We start from the raw sequence: 24714 nt of genomic DNA on the forward strand, positions 1-24714 counted from the left end.
AAATATGAAAGCAATGACCGTGCGGATAGATGTTGACTCATATGAATGTCTTGCGTACTGGCAAACCATTACTTAGTTGACTTCAGCTAGGCCTAGCCAATTCTGGTTGTGTACAGTATTATATCACATTTTGTTCCATCCAAAAATGGAAATGCTTTAAAATCAGTTTGTTTGTTTTTTTTGTAGAAGAGTGTGGGAAGTACCGACAGTTGGAGTTTGACGCCTGTTCCTATATATGGTTGTGTTGGTTGTGGTTGGTTGTGGTTATATATATATATATATATATATATATATATATATATATATATATATATATGGCTGCGTTGTGACACGCCTATATGGGTGTGTCACAACGTACTTGACATTAGGGCCTGGCGATGAGACGGAATTTAATATTTAACAGTCATGGCATCTATACACACACGACAATGCAATTTCTATCTATTACACATTCCTAGGGTTGGTGTAAAATTTTATAGTACCATTTGCCAGTTATTTGTCAAGGCTAAGAAACCGATTTAAGACATTGAAATGTGATTGCCTTGATAGACAAAACCCAAAAATTTCTATAGCACACTGTCATATCTATTGTGTTGTTGCTAGTCTCCTACCCTGCAGCTCCAGGCCACCGAGCTGTCTTCTAGCTCATCTCATGAGCATTGTTTATAATTTTACATCGTATTTTATTTAGAGGGAAAGAGAGTGTTCCATATTTATATGGAGTTTTGAACTGAAATAGCCATCTGGAAAACCTTTCGGTGCTGTTTACAATCCTGGCCTTCTTAAGAGTTAAGCCTCTCAATTTTCTGAGCCACATGCCCGCGAAAATGGGGCAAGTTTTAACGGGGAGAGTATTTCAAAGCGCCACCTCAGCATTCCTGACGTCATAATAATGTTATTCAAATCCTGCCATTTCATTAGCCATGCGGCAACCAAGCCCAAGACAAACAAAATTATCGATGCACTCGCATCTGGCGTTCGTGAGCGCGATTTCCATACATAATGATAGCCAGTTTACTATCAATCAATGTTGTGCAAGGTACGATGACGTAATTAAGCCATGACACATTGAGGAGCATGTTTATTAAACAGAGAATTGTGCTGTCTAGAGCAGTCTTTGCCACCTAAAAAGCATGCCAATAATTGCAAGGGGGCTTGCCATATCACATACGACGCGTGCTTCAATACCTTTAAATTTGAAACATTCCATTTAATTCACCTTCACAAAAAGCCAAGACTCGAGTAAATGATTGCAAAAGGGCATTAACCAATAGTGGCAGGAAATATCACAATAGGGTCCAAAGCAGGATAAATCGTTTGCCTTCCTTCTGGCCCTATTTTGACATGAGACTTTGTCTTTCTTCTTTTCATAATAATGACATTTGATTTGTAAAAACTGGTGCCGGCGAAAGGCAGTCTTTAGAGTACGCGTTGTATCCATTCATGGCATATCATGTGCGGTGGTATGCTTGCTAGTTGTCTTCATACTTGCCGCTGTTTTCGTGTCCCACTTTCCCTTCCCTCCATGGAGAGCAGCATCATGTCGCACGTGCATATAACTCATCGCAGGGTTCTAAAGCAGAGATTCTGGTCACACGGTCATTTTGGCTGTGTCTGTCTCCATAGTTTATCTGGTTAGAGCGCCTGCCTTTAGCTCCAAACGGCCAATGACAGCGGCCGCGTTAAAGGTCAGGTGACGCCAGACAGCATGGCGGACCATGCCGGCTAATGCGGCGCGTTAGACTTTCACCGCAGAATTCTACCACTGCTCCGGAATTTCACGAAAGATGGTGAGGTCAGAGCTCATGTAATAAGTATAGATGAGCGTGGGCACCGATCCCGAAAGTCTGTTCAGTCACAAATTTGGGACTATTTATCCAGTAAAATAGTCGAAATAAGGCAGAAGATGCAGTGGTATCTGGTACTTTTGCAGATCTTCATTAGCTTCCCATTGTCTAAATCCATAGGGTATTGCAAGTGTCGCAGCCGCTGCTTCCCTTTGAATTTTAATTACCTTCTTGATAAAACATTTGACGTGTCCAGAATGATTTCAAAATACCATGGCCGCATATTATTATTAAAGGAAGCACAAGGTTTAATGACCCTTGACTTTTTAACAATCAGCATTGTTAAAAAGTGCTTTAAGTTTATTTTAATGTCCAATCATGAGGCCAGCATTATCAAGATACCAATATCACTTGAATTTCATCAGAGCGTTGAAACACAAAATCCCTTGACAGTACATGTATGCTGCAATTGTTATGAATGATTGCTCGAATAACAAAGCTTCCAACAAAGTTCACAGACGATGAAGAAGACGGAAATCAATGTTGTGTATAAAGGCAGGCTAAAAAAGTTCCCGGTATCAAGGCGATCACGACTAAGGATAAGGCTGAGTGAGGATGTGGACCACCTTTTAATTTGTTGAGTCAGGTCAACTTCTGTGCTTCCTCATAAAGCGCGAAAGACCCGATGCTTACCACTACGCAATATGACCTACACCTACTTGCGGATAAGGGGAGGCTAAAGTAACGGATAAAAAGCTTTTCATTGAATACTAGATTACATTCCACGCGTGCTTCAGGACTCAGCACAAAACTGTAGCACACTTCGCAACTTTTTAGGATCGAAAAGTGTTGGCGAAAATAACCTAGTCCACACTACCCCGCGTTCGGGTACGCATGCGTCGATTAGTTTTTTTTTACATTGGGGGTGTCAATAGCTGACTTACAATACAGATGAAGACGCTATCTTTTTTAGTCTTTTGTATTGTTGAATCCGCTTTGTTCGTGGATTCTCGCCACTTATTTCAGGCGGTCAATGAACTGCCGGTATGGCAGGGTGCTTATTTAATATGCAAGGGTATTAACAATGAACAGTCTTGTCAGGTTTGTAAATTCTGGACGCGTATCCGATGAGATCGGATATGGGTTGTGTCCGCTCTTGGATGTATGCAGAAAACCACAGTATCTTTAAAAAACGCAGTCAAAACCACACCAAACCACAGTAAAGGGTGTTACACTTTTTACTGTGGTTCTCGATACACTTTTGCCTACTGCACTTGCCCAGGCTTTGTTTCATATTTTACTCGTTTCCAGTATTGTGTGTTCCGTGTCTCTCATCCTGAAAAACATCATTTTTCGAAAGAGGCAAGTGGCTGGAAGTATCCCTGTGTTTATGTACTCACATACTCGTGTTAGCTTGGTTTGCTTCCAGCGGACCAAGCCACACAAGCGTACACATGGCGACACATAACGGCCGTCGGTGCTGGTCACATTGGAACACGGCGCCGGCGCCCGCAGTCGGTGCTGGTCACATTGGAACACGGCGCCGGCGCCCGCAGTCGGTGCTGGTCACATTGGAACACCGCGCCGGCGCCCACAGTCGCGTGACCCCTGTGACCGCGTGCGAGGTCATGTCCAGCTGAGCAAGCACACAGGGGCATCGCACTGAGGCACCGCCACAGGGCTTCATGAGAAATGAGCTGAGGCTCCGTCAGAACTTAGTTACAATCGTACCGAACACACATGAACGATATTGGTGTGTCCTATGGCATCGACAGATGTCCAGTGCGGGCGAAACAGTGGCAGAAGAAATTCTCGAAAACTATCTCAGTCTCGTCGACGAAGGCGATCTTTGCCACTGCTAAAGACGATAGACTATCGACGAATTTATGTGAAAAATGAAGTCGCGTCATTGCATCAATGAGAAGCGACGTACGATAATGTCCTAAACGCTGCACACAAAATATCCCCAACGGAAGAGGCTGCCAACGCCTGTCAACCACCCGCTGGTAGGACCCCACCCATGTGACGTCCAAGTCAATCTTAGAGCCAGCGAAAACCGATCATATATGGCTTAAACCATCACCAGATGTCATGGTACCGAAAACCATGGCAGACGATATCACCTGCCGGCCCATATCAACGCGTTTGCCAGCCAACCAGGAAAGGAGCAAAGGTGGGATGAATACGAATCGATGAGTGACCAGATGCTAAGAGTTTCCCGGTGTTGGGTCATGCCCAGAAAGTATTCATCTAAGTCAAACACGTTTGATTGCGACACGAGGGCTGGCACGGTGTTGCTGCGCCAGGGCCCAAGTCTCTTGATGCCCCTGCCCGGGCGCCGCCGAGGGACTAATCCACGGCCCACTCGTCCGCCGTCAGTACACGAATCGGACTATCTGCGCAGGCATCAGCCGGTTCGGTGTTTTGTCGGTGGATCCCTGGGCGCCCGAACAGTCAACCCATTGCGTGCTGGAAGCAGCTCTAGCTGCCGACAGCCCAGACGTGCTTTGTGTAATACCCGCCCAGTCCTCATATCTATGATTACCAGCCGGCTAGCTGGTGCTGCCACGAGCGACGCAGGAGCATTCCCTCAACCTTTTCAGGCTGCAGGGGCGTGAGGAGATGGGGAGGCCCCTTCTTTTTTATAGCTTGGAATCAAGCCTTTCAATTCTTGGAAAATATGCATCATTGACCGATTGGAAATGCACCGGACTCTGGCTCTGAGTCAGAGTCGACTTTGGAATCAACTTAGCATACTTGAATCCGGGCATGTGTGTCAATATGTTGTCATATGCAAGGCAATGAAACAGTGATTTCGGCTAGGTTGCAAAAAAATACATATTATATTAATATGCTTGTCCATGTCCGTGGCTGTTCTCAAATGGAACACACTCAACTCCTACCAGCCAGTGGTCGCCCTGAAGCATTAAGCTTTGTCAACAACAGAAAAGAACAAAAGAGGCAGTTTTTAAATAACTCTTTTTAAACATCTGCCCAACATTTCGTAAACGTTTTACCCATACATTTGCCCGTTAATACCCATAAACTTCCACAAAACCGGTAGGCAACCCAACCGGTTAACCATTCCATTCGGGTGCCAATGGTTTTACCGAACCCACGAAGTCCTTTAGAGGCAATGGCACGAACAACTTGGCGACTGCATCTGGGTAATTCCTGGGCACCTGTAACGTTCATATCACTATGTCGCCCCCACTCATCGCATACATACAGGGGTCTCGGCCTAGGGGGCTGGCCCGATGGCGTTGACGTAATCTACCCCCAAAACCTAATTTCCTTGCGGATTTCGATTATATTCATTTGCGTCACCAATGCTAAGGAAATGAAATTTAAGAATTTATGGGAACCTCTTCCTATTTTAAGGCGATGTGAAGCTGCCTTTTTGTTGAAAAAAGCTAAGAATGGGATGCAATTTAGAGAAAACAGACATTTTACTAACTCGAACATTTGGGATCCACGAGAATAGGTGTCGGCGATCGCTCACGGAATGGCTTGGCTTGGCTTGGCGTGACATGTACGGACGAGTGTCTACGGAAAATTGTCCAGTGCATTGTCATGATGTACCTATTTATAAAAGTATGAGAGCTGCATATTGCAGCCAATTGTCCTGTATCTCAATCCAGCCGTCAGCATTGTTGTGTTTGCACAACAGGGAGACAGGGAGACAGGGAGGAAAAGTCAGGCTGTACAGTACACCCAATTTGGACATTTGTGTGTCCTGAGGAGCACAAATTATCATCGCTGACGCCTGCTGGAAGCGCGAAATCTTCAACACCCATCAATACCAATGGTTAAATGTATTTGAACGTTTCCTTCTCCTCCAATACTTTCATGATTTGCCCTTATCATTTAGTTATGGCCGGTTTATTGACAGCTACCTTACCTTATTTGTAACAAGAAGTTGATGTACGTTGCTTCGTCTATTTTTAGGCAGTGGACACGGTTCAGACATGTGTCTTAGGCCAGTAATTTCACACGTGCGAAAGCTTCCCCGTTCTCTGCGCAGGAACAACATTTTTTGCAGCACGCATTATGCATGCTGACGTGCTGATGAGTTCGTGCTTCAGTGTCCGTTTAGGGCTCTTAGGTGCTCTGTTTAGAGCCCGTCAGCAAAATGCGTTACGCACGGAGAGAGGGGGGGGGGGGGGGGTTTACTGGACATAATCAAAGTTTGACAAGGGGTACGGAAGGGCTGAACAGTATAGCGCCACGCTCAGGTGTAGTTGTAGAGCACGCTGAAATATGTTAATAACGTAACAACTGTAGTCAACACACCTGGAGTTGACCCTGTCACTAGTTCCCGTCAGAGTAGATTTGATAGTCCGAGTCAGGCAGTCAGCCGCGAAGCTGGCTCAAACTTGCACGCCAGCTGGAGTCATGGCCTGAGTCAACTGCGTGTACTGTGAGTCAGAGTCAGAATGGAATCTGCTCAACCGGAGTCGGAATAAATATGGATAAGAGGCGTTGTATAATACACCCATTCACTTCTCATAGCACATCATAGGTTCATGTGTCTTTGCCACCAACTTGTCAGTCGTCTAGGCCGTGTTTCATCCGGTGTGCTCCTTACGGAACGCGACTGTGTGTTTATCTGTTTGTGTGCGTCTGGGCCGGACTAGTCAAGGCCTGCACCGATGTGCCCCCCGTGCTGCACGGCCCGACCCTGGCCGGCCACTGTGAGGTGCAGCCGGCGCGTTACCGGCTCTGCGGTCCGCGGCCGGCCCGTCCGGGGAACCGCGGTAATTCCCACCTGGTGCCGACAGTCGTTGGCTGTCGGGCCCTTCCGGCGCAGAGTCCCTGTCATGGCTGGCACTTGCCTGCCGCCGACTCGTCAAAAGTCAAACCATTTTCGGCCTTCCCCCGCCACGTCGTGCCAGTCTAGTTTCGTACCGTGTCGTGTCACGTCGTGTCGTGTCGTGTCATTCCGTTCCGTCCCGTCCCGCCCCCCCCCCCCCCCCCCCCCGTCCCGTCGCCGGGCGGGCGGCATCCGGGCCGCCGTCTCGGGACTGGCGATTGTCCGTCACCGGCTCATTGTGACGGCGTGCCCGGCCGAGACGGCACCCTGAAGTCGGCTGCGCGCGTGCCAGGCGTGCCCGCTTTAATGACGTCTTTCTTTCCGTGATCGATTTCTTGTGTCGCCTTATTAGCGTATCTCCCATGCCAGCGGGCTTTGTGCAAGGCCCATGGTCGGATTCCCGCTTGGCGGGGGCGGCCCGGTGTATTTCGTCGCCAGACCCGACGAGACGACGAATTCCTCGGTAGCCATACGGCCCTCTGTGTGAGTGGCAGCGTTAGGACGGAGTGACGTAAGACGTCAGAGGGAATTAGGCTGACAACCTGCCCGACCGGTCTGACAGCTAGACGCACCAGCCGGCTAGTAGACGGCTAGTATAGACTGTGGACATTGCGGATTGGTCGGCGCGGATGCTGCGCAGACGATATTAACGTGGGCCAACACGTTATGGCGCTTAGCTGACGGGCCGTGCTGTGGCAGCTATACAGACATCGTACAGCAGTGACCGGTCATCAGCAGACAGTACATCGCAGACACCGGCCAGCCCACCAGCACAGTCCCGCCCGCCCAGCAGGGAGCAACACCCCCGAAGCCGATCCGAACCCGGCCGCCCCCCCCCCCCCCCGCCGCTGAGAGGCACATGATCATCCACCCTCCGGCTGGGACCCGGGCGTGCCCTGCCCTGTGTCGGGCTTCGGCCTCGGTCCGTCACGCGACGCCTGACCGATGGCAGGCGCACCTCCGGCCGGGTGGGCGCCGGCAGGCCGACTCATAACAGGCGGCGATCGGGTCCGTCGGTGGACCGATAAATCGATGCACCTGGCGCCCGTTCTTCAGTTTGGAAACACGGCCGCGATGGCCATCGCGCCGAGGATCACCGACCATACTGCGGAAACGTTCGAGCAGAATGCGTCGGTCAAGTGGTGGCCGAAAGCGCCGCTGTGTTTTGCTCGGTGGCGAAGTACCGCAACGAACAGCTTCCCCCCATCTCTTGGACCGCGCAGGGGCTTTTTGAATTCAGATACCACCGGTCAAAACCCAAAGCAGGAACACGTGGCGCCTGAGCGAACGGGCAAACTATTCCGCTCAGCTGCTTGCCGATGGCCAGAGGCTGGCAGGGCGGTGAGCATCTGAGCACCGATCAGTGTGTGACCCGGCCCTGACCGTTCCAGACGCACACAGATCAGCTGCCGTTCGAGTGCGAGTACTGCAGCCACCGTTTCAAGCACAAGCGCAGCAAGGACCGCCACGTCAAGCTGCACACCGGCGAGAAGAAATTCAAGTGCAAGTACTGTCCGTCCGCGTACTGCCGCAGGTAAGGACAGAGCTGCCCTGGACCGTGCCGCAACAGGCAAGGCGGGCGCCTGAGGGCAGGGTTTGCTTGTGCGGTACACAGCCATGGATGAGACCGGCGTGTTGCGGGGTGACGGTGCTCCCGCGGTACGCTGTTGTGGGTGAGGTCAGGGCGCCTGCATCCTCCTTGGTGGAGCTGCCTTCAACTCACACTTCCGCGGGGAGAACGGAAAGACTCCCGGCCGTCACATGCACGGTTGAGTTTCGGTTAGTGTTTCTCCGGAGACTAACACAGTGAGCAACTTGTTTGAGCCTTTCATTCCATTTACTGCGTCCAATCAAGTAAAGTCACATGCGAGACGGCGAAACGTTACAGGATTGTTGGACACACTCATGTGGTGTGTTCGGTTTGTTGGACAAAAAAGAAAATTCAGTAAGGGATCAGTAAAATGCGTGGAGTTTCCTTCTAAAGCAATGCCCTTAAAAATATCCATGTTCATAGCCCTAAGCCGTGGCCACTTGATGCTTCATCGCGTGTATCGCGACAAGGCAATACTAATATGCCGGGGACAATAACCGAGCCCAAGACACTTTATCACTATGATCAAAGTATGACCATTTTACAAGCGTGACCTCTGTTCATTTTTCGTTCTAGTTAGTGCGTTTTACATGCTTGTGAGTGTGTGACTACGTCACATAGCGGCTTGTGGGATATGCCAGTATTACTTAACCGGTGTACCGGTTGGCTGTCTCACCGCGGTAGTCTCTTCAGAGTTCAGAAAGCTGTCCAGCGCTTTGATCGACTGGTTGGCACAACAGAACACGTCAACTGTCCAGCAGCGCTCTCCCCGAGTCAGCGGGCCCTTCGCCAGCCTAATCTCGCCGCCCTCCCCGTCCGCAGTGACCACCTCAAGATCCACATGCGCACGCACGACAGCCAGAAGCCGTACCAGTGCTCGGTGTGCAACCGCGGCTACCGGACCGCGGCGGCGCTCACCTCGCACCTGCAGAAGCATAAAGATCGGGAGGCGGCCGCCGCCGAGCGCGAGCCGCAGCCGTACCGCTGTCTCAAGTGTGCTGCCACCTATCCGACGGGGGACGCGCTGCAGGTGAGCGGCGCCACGGACAGTCTCCCTTCCCGACTGAGTTTGGCCGCGCTACAGTACGGTTACGGCGATGGATTGCTTGGTATTGTGTTATTTGTTTACTTGAATGAGCTGTCTGTTGCGAACAACATTGATGTGTGAAATCGGATCGCAGCATCGCCTAACGCCGACCCACGTAATGTAAGGAACCTCCGAGACAGCTACACATCGGCAACACACAAATAGCTCCGCATAGCAGCAACTGTTCATTGTCATATTGGGTAGTTTTGCGTCCTTGTTTTGGCCATGTGAAGTACCAGTCCAGCAGAAATGGACATCAAAATTTCAGGCGTGGTTAGACTTTGTCTATGGCTACCATGATGCTCTGCCAGAACATGCATTATGCAGTGACGCCGCAAGTTAATGACGATGACATCGTGCTCGTGATCCCATCTGCCGACTGCACGCCGTGCATGTCCCATCCCTGCCAAAATCCGGCGCCTGACCGCGGCTGCATCACCGCCAGGAGCACGTGCGCGCTGTGCACAGCGCCACGCCGCGCACCGCCAAGCCGGGCCCTGCGAGCAGTCCGGCGGCGGAGGCGGCGCCGTTCGCCGCTCCGACGCCGGCGCCGGCGCCACACCCGCCGGCACCCGGCTGGGACCAGTGGTCGTGCCCCTACTGCGACCGGCCCAGCCGCTTCAGTAACGTCGAGGCGCTCTCCTATCACATCCAGACCCTGCACAGTGAGTGGTGGCGCCAGCGGTACACTGCTCTCGGCCCGCGTGGTGATCAAAGTCATGTGGAGCTGTTCTGCTGGTGTCGGGCAAAATGATACTGAAAGGCATCCGCTGGTCTCTAATTATTCACTCTTCTCTTCAGCTGAAATACCAAACGCCCATTCGAACGACAGATAGCAGCGACTGCACCCCACCAAAACCTAACCGAGCGATAAAGTTGTGGGATTAACTGTGTCTAACAATTACTTGAGTCTAACAAGTGGTCATGACCAAGTTCCAAAATGCGGTGCGGGATATATTTGTTGTTCTATAAGTCCGCTCCAACACTTCCGACGCCACGGCGCCCTGCACAGCCCATTCGTCCTTATCAATTGATCTGCTGGAGACACGACTCGCCCGCTCTGCCAGCACATTGTAACAGCGCCCCTGCCCCGCAGTGCCGCTGATGATGGGCGTGGAAGGTCCGCTGCTGGGGTACGGCCTGCCGATGGTGCCGCTGAAAGCGCCACTGTCGCCGATCCACCTGGTCTCGCCGGGCGGCGCCGAGCCGGCCGCCAAGCCGCTCACTTGCATGCTGTGCGCCACGCCCGTGTCGGACGCCGCCGCGCTCATCAGCCACATCCAGGCGACGCACGCCGGCGGCGCGGCGCCCGGCGACGGTGGCGCCGCCAAGCGGGCGCCGGCGGCCGACCAGCCGACCGACCTGAGCCGGCGCGCCGCCAAGCGCGCGCGCAGCAACGGCGAGGTGGCGGCGGCGGCGGCGGCCGGCGGCGCCGACTCGCCGCTGCTCTGCAGCCTCTGCGGCCAGCCGTTCGCCGAGTTCGAGCCGTACAGGCTGCACTTCCAGACGGCGCACCTGGACGGCGCGGCGCCGCCGGCGCTCGCCTGCGACCAGTGCGGCCAGCAGTTCGCCGCCGCCGAGCCGCTGGAGACGCACCTGGCCGCGCACCTGCGCGTCACGGCCGTGCGCTACGCCTGCCAGCGCTGCCAGCGCTCCTACCGGACGGCCGACGAGCTGCAGAAGCACCTGACGGACCGGCACGCGCAGACGCTTTACAAGTGCACCATCTGCCACAGCACGTTCGACACGCGCGTCGACGTGCAGGTGCACTTCGCCGTCAGCCACAGCGACGAGGTGCGCGTACACTCGTGCTCGGCATGCGGCGACGAGTTCGGCGACGAGCCGGCGTTCCTGCGCCACCTGCGCGGCACGCACATGAGCGCGGCCAAGTCGTACCCGTGCCTGCTCTGCGGCCAGCACTTCGAGCAGCTGAGCGCCTACAAGCAGCACGTGCAGTCCCATCCAGCGCACGTTTCAGTGCAAGATCTGCGGCGAGGCGTTCTACGTTGAGTTCCAGCTGGACCGGCACGTGCAGGCGGTGCACGCGCACGAGCTGAAGCTCAACGGCGAGGCGCGGCCGCCTCCCAAGAAGCGCGCCGCGGGGCCGGGCGAGCAGCTGACGGCCGCCGCGCCGACAATGAAGTTCCCCAGCCTGGTGCAGACCAGCATCGACGTGGAGCTGAACCCGGCCTACCCGCCGGCGCGACACAAATGCAACATCTGCGACGACGTGCTGCCGTCGGCGCGCACGCTCGCCGAGCACAAGCTGATCCACTGCAAGGTAGTGTACAGCGACACGTGCGCCGTGTGCAAGGGCACCGTGCGCTCAGCGACCGGCTACCAGCAGCACATGAAGCAGCACAGCGCGCCCAACTTCCCCGTGTCGTGCGTCATCTGCCAGCAGACGCTGGTGTCGGACGCCGAGGTGGCCATCCACGCCGAGTTCCACCTGCGCCGCTCGGCCGCCACGCCGCCGGCCGCTGACGCCGGTCGCTGCGCGCGCTGCTCCATCAAGTTCGAGTCGGCCGCCGACGAGGAGGCGCACGCGTGCAGCGGGTGCGTGCCGCCGCGCCGTGAGCTTTACCAGTGCCTGATGTGCCAGCAGACGTACTCAGACCGCGACCAGATCCGTGAGCATATAGCCACGCACCTGCTAGAGAACGCCAGCCACGCGTGCAACCTGTGCCAGCTGAGTTTTGACACGCCTCTCAAGCTGCAGATCCACCTGATTGAGCACAACTTTGAGGGCTGCGGCAGTTACAGCTGCTACATCTGCAGCGCGGTGTTCACCGCCGCCGGCGGCCTGCAGAAGCACATGGTGGAGCACGGTATCGAGGTCAAGCCGTTCGACTGCGAGCACTGCCACCAGCGCTTTTTCTTCCGCACAGAGCTTGACAACCACGGATTTCTGCACCGACTGGAGGGCTCCGTGCGCCGCGTGTCCGCGCCGTCGCCGCCGGCCGGGCGCGCCACGACGCAGCCAGGCGATGCGGCAGTGGCGCCACCCAGCGGCAGTGATGCACCGCCTTCTAGTGACGGTGACGGCGCGTCGCCCACCCGCGCGAATAAGAGCGAGGACGGGCCGCCCTCACACCCTCCGGCGGCGGAGGCGGCGGAGACGGCAGCGGCGGCCGACGAAAGCTCTGTCGCACCCTCACGGCCTGACAGGAGCCATACCGAGGCGGCGACAGGCGGTGGCAGCGGCCGCTGCGGTGCCGAGGACCCGGCGGCCGTCCGGCCGCCCGTCGTCACCGTTCACACGGTGTAGCCAGCCGCAGCGCGTCCAGGGCTCTCGGTGCAGCCAGCAGAAACGTGTCCAGGGCCCTTTGCTAGCCCAGAATATGAACTCCGTCGGGATGGGCTGTTGCCTGCCGTGCAATGCAGTTCGTTTTGTCGTTAGTTTTATATTTATTGACCGCAGCTGGGCTGTTGGAATTGCTATATCACTTGTTGTCCACTTTAAATGTACTATGTGCATTTGCCTTCTCTAGGTTGGCTTGCACTGAATCTTGTATCATTTGCTATCAAGAAGAAACATGTTATGTGTGAATCTGGTGCTGGGAGCACAGGTCAAGGCAGTTGTACAAATGCATGTTTAAGTTCTGTAGGCACTTGTTGGTCAGGCTGCTTTCTGTACAAATTTGTAATAAAGGCACTAAACATTATCAATCTGTTACCAGCCATGCACTGGACCATTGGTGTGGAGATAAACATTCAAATGATTGAATTCCTGGGGTCCACCCATCAATCATGTTTCACATAAAGGAGTTTTTATAGAACATAACAAAAGCATGTGGGGGGGGTGAGGGAAATTTTGGACAATGAACATATTGCCCAGATATGGTTGCAATTTATGCTTAAATCCATAAAATCTAAATATCAAGACCAGATCCAGCCAACTTTCTATTATGACAAGCAATGTGTCCATAGCTGTTTTTTTCTTACTCTTTTTTATTTCTAGTTAAATTATGTCTGAATCAACATCACCTTTTTCTGAATGTATCTTTGACATAGCATAACCAGGTAGGTTTGCCCAGCAAGACAAATGGATGACCAGGGAAGGGGAATGTCCAAAATGTGTGACAAAATTTATGTACTGCTCCCTGCAGATCATAACTCTTCTGCACCAAAGGAAGGTGCAGTGTAGGTGTACTTTCCTACCTAACGTTAGAAAAAATCACTGTACACCATTCGCCATGTTTAAGGTGGAACATATCATAAATAATCTCAAAACAGGTAGAATGATCCTCCTACCTTCAAATTTTACTAACAACGATAGCGAGCTCCCAAGCACCGCATGCATCGCATCGCCTCGACTCCCCAGCGCCGTTTCTGCGTTGTCGTTGCGTAATTACAATATTTCTGCTTATCAAGAACCATAAAAAATGTACTGAACCAAGGCAACAATAATTATGCAATGAAAATCTTTTCTTATCATGTTTAGGTACGTTTATGAAATACAGGACAAAATAGCCCAGAACATAGCCTAAACTAGCCTAGCCCAACCTAACCCAACCCAACCCAACCCAACCCAACCTCCCTGCAGATCAAATTTCATGGATTCTTGTTACCTTGGCGGGGTACATTTTTATGGTTTCCATGCCACTTGATGCACAGTAATGTTACCGCATGCAGTAATAGCGCCGGTGTCGTGGCTGTGTGTTTGCGGCAGTCGAACGTTCGGTATTGTAATTGGTTAAGTTCCAAGGTAAGAGTACAGGTGACCTGTTTTACGATTATGATATGTTCTGCCTTAAAAATGATGACTGATGTGCAATGCTCTTTTGTAACATGAGGTAGGAAAGTACACGCTGACCGAAGGTGCAAGTGTAAGTGAGGTGGGGTGCGACCCACAAAAGATTTTGACAACTTAACTAATGGTACTGCATAAAAGAAACAAAAGAAATGTAGGCAAAGGAAAAAGAAAATGCAAACAAGTAACAAAGATCAGAACACAAGCAAGCAAGAATGCACACAGTTCTGGAAGCCCTCTAGTTTCCAGGCTGTACACCCACAAAGTTTGTCTTTTTTTGGAGGCTCTCAAGGTCACCCTGGTATCCATGACATGGTGACATCATTCAAATAAAATCTTAGATTAGCATAACCATCGCTAAAAACTTCGCTCCATGAACATAATTGGCACAGCGACGAAACACAAGTACCAGCCTGCCAGACTGATATGGGGTAACATAGCATCCTGATTGTTAGTTAAGTGTACAAGATTGACAACATCTACGTTTCCCAAGCCTCATCTACCTAACGCTGAACGGGTAGGCGCTCGGCGCGCAATAGCGCAGGCAAAGACGACCCGTGCCGGAAGCTATCTAGACCCCAAACTCGCCCATCACTAATTCCCATTCTTCATAGTAGTTCACAAAAGGAAGGGCAGAAGCAAGGGGCAGAAGCCAGCAGCTGTAGACTTGGAATGCGCAGACACGACAATTATGGTGAATGTAGCTTTCCGTTTTGTGTGTGACGTCAGCATATGACGCAACGAGATATATACTCCGGAGAAGTATTCGCATTTATTAATCAATGAATAGTATATCACTAAGTATTATAATTTTATATGAAATCAGAAACAATCACAATTTATTATGGCACTTTCATTCTATGACACCACCTAGAAGGATCCGAAACGTAGACTTCTGTATCAGCTGTTCGTGGCCTTGATTCACATGCAACGCCAGGGAGCTCCATTCGGACGCGAGACGGCCGCGGGGGAGGGCGGGTGGTGGAGATCGTGTCGCGGTGTGGCGTGGCGTGCAAGGAGTGCATTGGTGAATGGTGTGATTTTCAATCAGCCCTCCCCAGGAGCTGTTCGTGAATTAGCGGAGGATCGTTGCTTTGGGTATTTTCCTCTCGTCTTCAGCAACAGCCAAGATGAGCAACCAGTGAAATATCTCATTCTTGGGGCAACTTGGACTGGATGAGCTGGCAACATCAATGACCGCTGATGTGCAACTGAACTTGTAGCTAGAAGAACTTCAATCACATCTGAGGCGTTCTGTCCGTGAAACAGGCTAGCCTGTTGGACTTGCCATCTCATTTGTCACTTTTCCAATTGGTGTAAAATTGTATTGATGGATTGGTGGTGTGTGTGACTGAGGGAAATTATTATTTAGCTTTCTCAGTCAAGAAAATTTAAGTTTTCAAGTGCAATATTCTCTTATTGAAGATACTTTGGTGGTATTAAGATCTTAGTGCTTGTAATAATACCAAAATGTATAGCTTTTTTACTTCAAGAAGAAAGCGCACTATGTTCTATAAAGCATTCGGTGTTGTAATAGTGGTGTCATGCATTGTACTGTGGAAACGGAAAGGCTTTCTAAGAAGCAGTGGTGATAAAAGCATGGCATTGGAAGGTGGCATCTCAGTGGAAGAGTGGGATGGAAAAGCAGATGCTAGACAAAGTCAAAACAACAGAATGGAGAGGTCAGGAGACTTCCGGCAACAACTAAATGAGCTAGGTGGTCAAAATGAAGCTCTCCCTGTCAAAAGTGTTTCAGACTTTGATGTTTTGGGTGGAGTGAAGCTGGATGATCTTGATGACAAGAGGAATGCATTTGGAATGTCCCATCAAAAAGGACTTGAGCAGTATGACAGTGACATTGAAATGGATCTCAAGAAGATAGTGCCAGGTGAGCTGCTTATGTTTCTTTTCATATATAAGTGTATTATGAACTGTAATGCTGTAGAGTACCATGACATATAGTTTTACAAGATCAGGCAGCTCAGTATATTATGCGATCTTCATGCGGTCAAACCTGTCATTTGTTAGAGGGCTGCTGCAACTTTGTTTTCTGACCCATACAGGCTTGTATGTGTTATATATGCATTTGCAATCAGGCTTCCATTTATGATATTTGATCAGTTAAATGTGTGCCTGGGTGGCCAGATGAATACCCTGCACCCAGGTGAGGGGTCAATTTGACCCCATCCTGAGATCTCAGAAACTAAGAGAGCTAGAGAAACCAAATTCATAGGGTGTGCTGGCCAGCACATGAACTCATTTATATCAAAATTGAGTGCTTTTAGATCATGACCTTCAGGTCAAACAAGATTCAACAAGGTCAAAATTCTAGGTTGATGTCCAGATCAGAACCCAGATACCTGCTCTGAGCAAAAGGCCACTGATGCCTGTTTATGATCAGTGACCTTGTTTGACATTTTGAAGGTCATGGTGACCAAAATAATATGAGTACTTTGGGTTTTACATTTGATTAAGTATAAAGATTATGCTAGGCAGTATGTCCCTGAAAACAAAATGTTGACCTGGGTCATTTTAGGTCATTGATTGGCTGGGTGGACTGGTCATATTCTGATCTTTTAGAAGTAGGTGGAATATGTATGATGAGGTCTCTGTTAATAATAAATTTGAAATGAGTGCCAGAAACTACCTCATACAGGGAGCTCTCAAGTAAAAAACAAGTTGGACTGTTGAACCCTAAGTTGAACCTTAAGTTGGAAGTTGGACCCTAAGTGAATTGGAATTGGTTGCCCATACTTGGAATTTTCATACTCCCAGAACAAGCATGCTATGGTCTTGAACAGCAGTGGCAGCGTGTAAGCAGCGATGTTTGGCGAACGACGTCCTCACAACCGCCAACGTCTGGTTGACCTTCCTTCGAAAAGCCTCCGCTTTCCGCGCAGGCTTTTGTCTGCACGCGGAACGTAGCCTGTGATCTGTACGAAGATTCCGAGGTGCGTCTCAGTGTGTTTGACCGCGATTGTTACGTCGTGTTCACGGAATAGGTCAGTCTCGGGTTGCAATTGCCGATATGCATCACTTTGCAATATGTTGTGTTGGAGAGGAGCAGCCACTCCTCGGACCAACTGACCAGGGCGTTGACCCATCGTCACTGCCAGTCACAGTCCACCCAGCCTGAGTAGGGCGACCCGTGGTTCCATCCTGAGTAACTGGGATGGCAGTGGTACTACCCGTCCTGTCAGGGCTTCCAGTACCCCTAGGATCCTGAGCGCGTTGGCTGGTATTACCTTCATAGGCAGCACCTAATACAGGAGTGGGGGAGGGAGGAGGGGGCGGACCACTTGGGGGGTTTTGGGGCGTGGCGCGGGCGGATCAGCCCGGGTAATGCCATCTGTCCCGTCTGTCCCTAAGACGAGGTTCGTGTGTTGATCATCAAAGTGTTGCAGAATGGTGCGATACCCGGCTACAGGTGACATGAACGTCACCTGCGCTGGTGGCACTCGTGCGTCACCAGCTGCCACGGAGAGGAGGAGGAGACATACCTTCCAGTTTTCCCCAAATGGTCCGTGCCCCCTTCAACGTGCCTGTCGAATCCACGGATTTTTCATCATTTTCCATTTATAATGCCACTTTCTGTTCAGGCTAACCCGAATTTGAACCGCACTCGCCGGTTGTTTCCAGTTTGACCGCTCCATTTGAGGTTTGACCCCCCCCCCCCTTCCTCCCCATCATCTCTGGAACGTGGTTCACCCACGACAGGTGATGTCAGCTGAGCGGAATACGTTGTCCGCGGAGGCATACAGGTGACGTCACTCCACACAAACACGTCAGAAACAATCCAATCGGTCAAACTGGCAGGTGAACATAACCAGGTAGTGAGAAACCATCCATGAATGCAAAAGACCGTGCTTCAAATTGTCCAAGCACAGTAGCATACTGACGAACAGCGGTATCTTCAGTTCGCTGTACCCACAGAGCCTTCAAAATTTGTAGAACACTTCAAAACAACATTTTGAATTCAACGTTTTGAATTTCAAGGGCCATTACTCGGTCAACGTTTGAGATATTGACGTTGCACGCACGCACGGAGATGTTTGGCAGCGTTCGCTACTCATTACTCGAGCCTGGAGGTGAAGTCTAGTTAACGCCTGACCTGTGGCCACCCCGGAAGGTCGCTTTGAGGGTCATCTGTAGAAATGGTGCATGAAAACGTACAAAATACCACATGCTGATATCACCATCCATTTTTTTTTTAATCTAGCAAAAATTGGCTAAGGGGCCGTGAACTGTTAGCTTCTAGCGAATGGCCGATTAGTCGCCTAGAGGCAGATTTTCGTCAATCCATGTTCTGAGACTGTGCGGAGCCGCCTGGCGCCGAGCTGTGTTGGCGGCGTATTGGTGGTCGCCCACTCTCATCCTTCTGGTAGGCTGGTCGGCACGCACCCTTCCTCGACCCCGTATGGTAGTAGAGGTCCGGCCGGCGACGCTGGTGGGCTGGGCGCCGGTCCCAGTACAGCTCCGCCGCCACCGGGGAACGCACCGGTAAAGTGGAGCGTCAACCGCTCGCCTGCGTCGCGATTCCGGGACCGAGGCCAGACAGCACCGAAACCCTACAATCGCGTTCTACAACAACCGTGATCGCGATCACGGTTCTAGATGTCGCGCTCACGGTTTCGAAACACATGGGAAAGTATCAGTGGCTGAGGTGGGTGCTAATATGTTGGCAGCTTTTCTGAAAATGTCTCGGAGCGGTATTTCCCCAGACAGAAGGGTTTCGCTGTCGTCCAACATTCCGTTTGACCATTTGAGATAGGCGGCTGGCGGGGGACTGGTCAGGCGTGTTTGCGGCGCGGCAGCGGGGCCGGCGCGGTGCGGATGGTGCCACGGCCCGGGGGATGGCGCCACGGCCCGGGGGATGGCGTCTGTCTCGTCCGCTGACGTCACGGGCCGGCCGACGGACGAGCCGGTGACGTCACGGGCCGGCCGACGGACGAGCCGGTGATGACTATCGCCAACGTCCGCATATCCGCTGAGACCGCAGCGGACGGTGAGAGAGACGATGGCGGAGAGGGGGGGGGGGATTAACAGAGAGCCGCTGCGCGCGTGCGCCGGATCGCACGCCTGCCCTTGACGTGGCGCACGTTAAGAGGATGAGCGAGCTTGGTATGGGGCCGCCACGCTGCCGCTGCCGCTGCCGGGGAAAGTGAGAGCTCACAGGACGGAGCCGCAGGAGATGCCCCGGCCAAGCGGCGGCGATTCTGGGACGGCTGTCTGCTGCTGATGGTCGCTTAGCAACATACCGTGAACGCTCCCCGGGGCCTCTCCCACAATTTGTCAGACGGAGCGGGATGAAGGGCATTACGCATCTGACGGAGCCATCGGTTCGCCCACCTCTGGGAACCAGTCGTTATGCTAAACGGCTGTGTAACAGAGGCGCATGGTCTCGGACAGTCGTGGTGGCATCTGTAATGCCTAGACGTACAGCCGTAGCGGTAAACGAGGTATTTAACAGATTGGCTATCGGCGGCAAGTCCGCCCGCGAGTACTTTGGGTAACCTACTTCACACACACACGTGCACGCACGCACGCACGCACGCACGCACGCACGCACGCACGCACGCACGCACGCACGCATATATATGTATATGTATATATAATATCCATACAGTGGTGAGTGACTGCCTCCAGGCATTACGCAGAAAGAAAAGTCGTTGCGTTTAGTAGCCACAGCTACGACAGTTACTGCACGCCACATCTTTTTTCTGCCAAGATTCCAACTTGCATTGTTTCCCACCGCCCCTCCCCACCTCATAAAGAGTCGTCCTCCGGGCCCCGCCGAGAGACGTTCGCGACTGGGTAGTGGTACCCGCGCTGCTGTTGGCGCCAAACACCTAGGGCGCCCTGCGCCTCGCAGTCGCTCTGAGTCGGTAAAATTTTGACGGAATGCGTCCTACTTGGGCCGGAAATTGCTCGTACTTTACTTGGCTGTATATTTATATATATATATATATATATATATATATACATATATGTATGTATGTATGCATATGTGTATATATATATATATATATATATATATATATATATATATATATATATATATATATATATGTGCGTATATATAATGGAGGACAATTAGGCAATGACCGTGTGTTTCTTTTGACCAGGTCTTGGTGCGGATGGTGAACCAGCCCACTTGTCTGGAGCAGAGGAGGCTCATGCCGAGGAACTGATGAAAAAAGAGGCCTTCAACATCGTTCTTAGTGACAAGATTTCGCCCAACCGCTCCGTGCCAGATGCCAGAAGCAAACTGTGAGTGCTGGCCTGTTTGCTATCAGGCGGAGGGAGGCGCGGGCATAATCTGCGCTGGTTTTGTTCGAGGCTGATGCTCAATGTGTCCAGTTTTGGACTGCTGGTACAGTGCTGAGCGTGTGGCAGATACCACGTAATAAAGGGAACGTCGCGTTGATGTGGATCGATCCTCCGCGCTCTGACATGTGCTTTGGATGCGGGATCGGCACAGACATACAAATATATTTTCCTGTGGCGCAGCGCTGCGGCGGTGTCGCTCAGTTCGCGGCTTAATCGGCGCAAATGGCGCCCTGGTAGCCAACTGGGTCCACGCTTTGCTGCTATGGTGACCCTGTTTTCTTATTGTGAGACTTTTAGGCTCTAGGTTACATATTGGTGCCTCAGATCCGTTTTCAATATTTTAGAAACCCTGTAAAAAGGACTGGGACCTTCGACCTTATGAGTTCGCTGCCAATTCAGTGTGTGGGGGGGGGGGGGAGCAGAAACATAGCCCAAAAGCTCCCTCCCCATCTCTTCCTTGCCTACGTCACTGCAGTGGTGACCCTTCGCTAGGCATTACGCACAAAGAAAAACCCCTGCAGTTGGTAGCCATAGCTACGGCAGTCACGCCGCGCTACAGCCTTTGTCTACGGAGATTCCCCCCCCCCCCCCTCCCCAGGTAACGTTCGCAGCTGGGCGGTATTGTCCGCGCAGATGTCCTCGCCCAACACCTGAGAACCCCCTTGCGCCTCACAGGCGTTCTGAGTCGGTGAAATTTCAACGAAATGCGTCACAAGTTACCGACCGGGAATCGCTCGGGGACATGCTGCAGTTAGCCCAAGCGGGCTGCAATGGCGTGCACGAGTTAATGTTGCGTCTTGTTGTTCGTGGGTGTCAGACTCCATAAGGAGTGGTTTGCTTGATATGCCAATCTGCAAACATTGGCTGTCAACTGCCCGACAATCAACGGAGCCCACATCCTGGCGGAAGTCGGCTGCACCTCATTTTGTGCGGCAAGGAACCGATGTCCTACATGCATTCCTTATAAAAAGCTTGTGAGGCATATATACCCTCATCACGCACCCGGTTGGCCGGTGGAATACGCTTAGCTCGGGTGGGGGGGGGGCTCAAGTTGACTTCGAAACCTAAAAAAAACCAAGAGAGCTAGAGACAACAAATGAAAAGGATACCTTGAGCTGTATGTTGCATGTGGCGTGCTGTATGCGTATGTATGTGAGCTAATGGAGCCGTACATTTGTCTAAATTTGAGGTTCCAAGGTCATATAAGTTCAAACTCCAGATTGCTGTCCAAAGTGCCCCCAGACCTTCTCATGTAACTACGGTGAACCTAGCTGCCTGTTCTAAGCATAAGGTCACTGGTTCAAACGTAGGTCAAATAACTTGTGTCACCTTAAGAAGGTCATACTGACCAAACCTGTCTTGATTTTTGCTTTTTAATGAGCGTCAGTGATTGCGTTTGGTGCATGTTCCCAAAATCGAAATTTACCGGGGTCATTTTTGGTCAGTGACCAATCCTCATCTTGAAGAAGTCAATGAAAGATGTATGGTGCGGCCTCTATTATTAATGAATTCGAAATGAGCACTGGAAATTACTCCATGTAGAGGGCTGTCGAGCAAAAAGCATGTTGGATTTGACCTTGGTCTGACTTTCGTGCATCACCCCGGGTCAATAGAATTGGTTAATTCAATTGCTGTGTTTCGTAAGAAACTAACTCAGAGTTGCATGGCTTCAACTATGACTCCGTTGTTGCATCAGATTGAACGATATCCTGGAAATTTTGCTCGCTGAATCCATAACCTGATTGATCTGCCTTGCGTCAGTGACCTGACAAGGTACATGCAAATTTTTGATACCAAACGATCCGCTATTGCATTTTCTACAGCTTGGCAAAATATGGCATGGCTACGTCGCGCCGTTCGGAAATTGTTCCGGAAAAAACGCCGTGGGTCAAATGGGCTCCCACCCGAGCGCCTGTTAAGGGATTGTGGTAGCCAAAAACGGTTGCTGATTTTATTGTTCCCAAAGCTGGCGGTAAATTAGGACCCCTGAAAGCAGTTCCCGAACCAATTGGGAACAGGTGAAACATTGCCAATTTTGCGTTTTGTCGTCGAACGCTGCTGCCGCGCATTCGTCTCCCTCTGAGTCCAGTTCAGACCGAAATCTGCAGAAATATTGCAGCGTAGAGAGAACACCCGCGACAACAGATGAGTCATGGTAGTCAGGTCTCTGCTGCATATTTCTGTTGAAACGCTTGTGGTTCTCAAAAAGCCTTGTTATTTTATTGTTCTTGGAGCGAGTAGCTGATTTTTATTTCAATCAACAGTTTTCAGTGTAAACATCTCAAACATGACCACTTCCGTGCTTTGTCCTGGACCGTGGCTCCTACTAGATATGCCGAATGTGATGCTGCTCTTATGGAAATATGGCTCCGAAACGGACTGGAAAACGTGCATAAATCGTGAGGCTGTACTTAAATTTTACGCATTTGGATATAACGCTTGCTGTTTTGTATCAGGCCCAGCCTTTTTAAGTGATCTCATTCTCGCCGGGTAGGATGAGCTAAAGCATATTTGTGGCATGGTCTCCTTTGCATTTCCTGTCGGCTCGAACCCACCTTTGAAAATAATTCGGGAAGCTTACGTTCAGACTAAAAGGACGTGGTTGTACCAGGAGGGAGGCCGTCATGTGGAACGTATTAAAAGATGCGATTTACTGGTGGCCACAATCGATTCCCCAGTCACTTTGTTTTCTTAGAGTGCCTCATACAACATGCTAATCACCAGGAAATCGCTCCGCCTATTAACGAACAATGCCAAGCGATTTCATAACCACGCCTACTCCTGCTCCTCACTGGGGTGAGTGTGGTCTGTTTTCCTTTCAGTAACTGTCATCCACCTGCTTGCGTGTTCCAATCGCGCGTGTTGGCAACGTTCGCGAAACGCTGCGTGGTCGTCTATTACAATGTCGCCGGGGCCGTCTTTACCCGTCTGGCCGTACCTGCACGAACCCGCGCAGCCGTCAGTCTGCTCTCGGGTTTCACGATCTCCCCCCCCCCCCGTCCCTCTCTCCATCGTTCACCCAGGCCTCGAGGCGCACCCCGGACGACACTGCGGCCGGCATTGCGCAGACCGCGCGCCGTCGGGCGGTGTGGTCGTCAGCGCTGTGTGGCGGGCGAGACTGACGGTGACACGTGGGGGCCCGACGTCTCAGGTGGCCTGGGTCGGTGGGGGAGAGGGTGGTGTATCGCAGGCGGGCGAACGACTCAGGGCTGGAACGGCCGGGATTGAGGATGGGGCGCTCAGAGACACCGAAGCGGTGTCATCAGCTGCCATGCGAAACCAACCGTTATTACTTGAGATGGCGAACGTGAGGCGTGACGGACACGTACGCTGCGTGCTGTGTCATGTGACGTCACGACTACCAGCTTGCCAACATTTGCTGTCAATAATAAAGCGGGTTGATACTCCCAAGTACATTTTCGTGATTCCAGAAGTTGAAATTGGCATACAAAGGAGAGCAACATCCCTCGTTTTCATTGACGACTGCTCCGTCTATCTTCGCTCAACCCCGCGTACCGTCACACTCAGTGACCCCATTGTGCCTCGTCTGGTCCGTGACGTTTGTCTCGCGACGCTCGAACAGCCCGCACCTGCGGCACGTTCTCGTTCCAAATGCGGTCATCCGACCGCGCAGGTGGGGGACGTTGCGATACTTCGCGTGGCACCTGACCAACATGATCGCACTCTCACCCGACCCCCAGTGACTCTCTCCCTCGCTCTCCCGGCAGGTGTCTAGGCCGACAGCACGACCACGACCTGCCCACAGCGAGCGTCATCATCATCTTCACCAACGAGGCGTTCTCTTCACTGGTGCGGACCATCCACAGCGTCATCAACCGCACTCCGGCGCGCCTGCTGAAGCAGATCATCCTGGTGGACGACTTCAGTGACAGAGGTTAGTCTATGTCCCATTCGGTTAGTTTGTCGGTTGGTAACTCAGGTAGCGAAGCCAGTCAGGGAGCAAACTGATCAGTTACTTAATACTGTACTACGTCAGATCCTGCTCGACCTGATCAGTTAGGTAGTCAGGCAATAAAACGCATTTTTCCGAAATTGTGCATGTCAGCTGCACCGCGCGATCAGTCTATCGGGGAATGTCAGCCGGACCGCCGAGTAGTCTGTCGGGAGTGTCAGCCGGACCGCCGAGTAGTCTGTCGAGGGTGTCAGCCGGACCGCCGCTCAGTCCGTCGAGGGTGTCGACCAGACCGCCGATCAGTCCGTCGGGGTGTCAGCCGGACCGCCGAGTAGTCTGTCGGGGTGTCAGCCGGACCTCCGCTCAGTCCGTCGAGGGTGTCGACCAGACCGCCGATCAGTCCGTCGGGGCGTCAGCCGGACCGCCGAGCAGTCTGTGGG

At 51.9% G+C, this 24714-nt stretch overlaps 2 protein-coding genes across 2 annotated transcripts in view; both read left to right on the plus strand.

Annotated features, from left to right (window-relative positions):
- The window catches only part of LOC119090080 (zinc finger protein Lobe), an 81790-nt gene extending 66614 nt beyond the window's left edge, over positions 1 to 15176 (plus strand). The window contains exons 5-12 of the mRNA XM_037212874.1: positions 7992 to 8134; positions 9014 to 9221; positions 9865 to 9943; positions 10375 to 10562; positions 10845 to 11228; positions 11260 to 11739; positions 11794 to 12262; positions 15151 to 15176. Of these exons, the coding sequence (XP_037068769.1) occupies positions 7992 to 8134; positions 9014 to 9221; positions 9865 to 9943; positions 10375 to 10562; positions 10845 to 11228; positions 11260 to 11739; positions 11794 to 12262; positions 15151 to 15176 (1977 nt within the window). The remainder of the gene's footprint in view (positions 1 to 7991; positions 8135 to 9013; positions 9222 to 9864; positions 9944 to 10374; positions 10563 to 10844; positions 11229 to 11259; positions 11740 to 11793; positions 12263 to 15150) is intronic.
- LOC119090707 (polypeptide N-acetylgalactosaminyltransferase 10) lies at positions 14992 to 24276 on the plus strand. Its single transcript, XM_037213558.1, has 3 exons — positions 14992 to 15919; positions 20157 to 20301; positions 24090 to 24276. The coding sequence occupies exons 1-3, from the start codon at positions 15502 to 15504 to the stop codon at positions 24259 to 24261; spliced, it is 735 nt and encodes a 244-aa protein (XP_037069453.1). The 5' UTR covers positions 14992 to 15501; the 3' UTR covers positions 24262 to 24276.
- The last annotated feature ends 438 nt before the right edge of the window (positions 24277 to 24714 follow it).

This window comes from Pollicipes pollicipes, unplaced genomic scaffold, assembly GCF_011947565.3.
Source record: "Pollicipes pollicipes isolate AB1234 unplaced genomic scaffold, Ppol_2.1 Scaffold_3087;HRSCAF=3621_pilon_pilon_pilon, whole genome shotgun sequence".
NCBI lineage: Eukaryota > Metazoa > Arthropoda > Thecostraca > Pollicipedomorpha > Pollicipedidae > Pollicipes > Pollicipes pollicipes.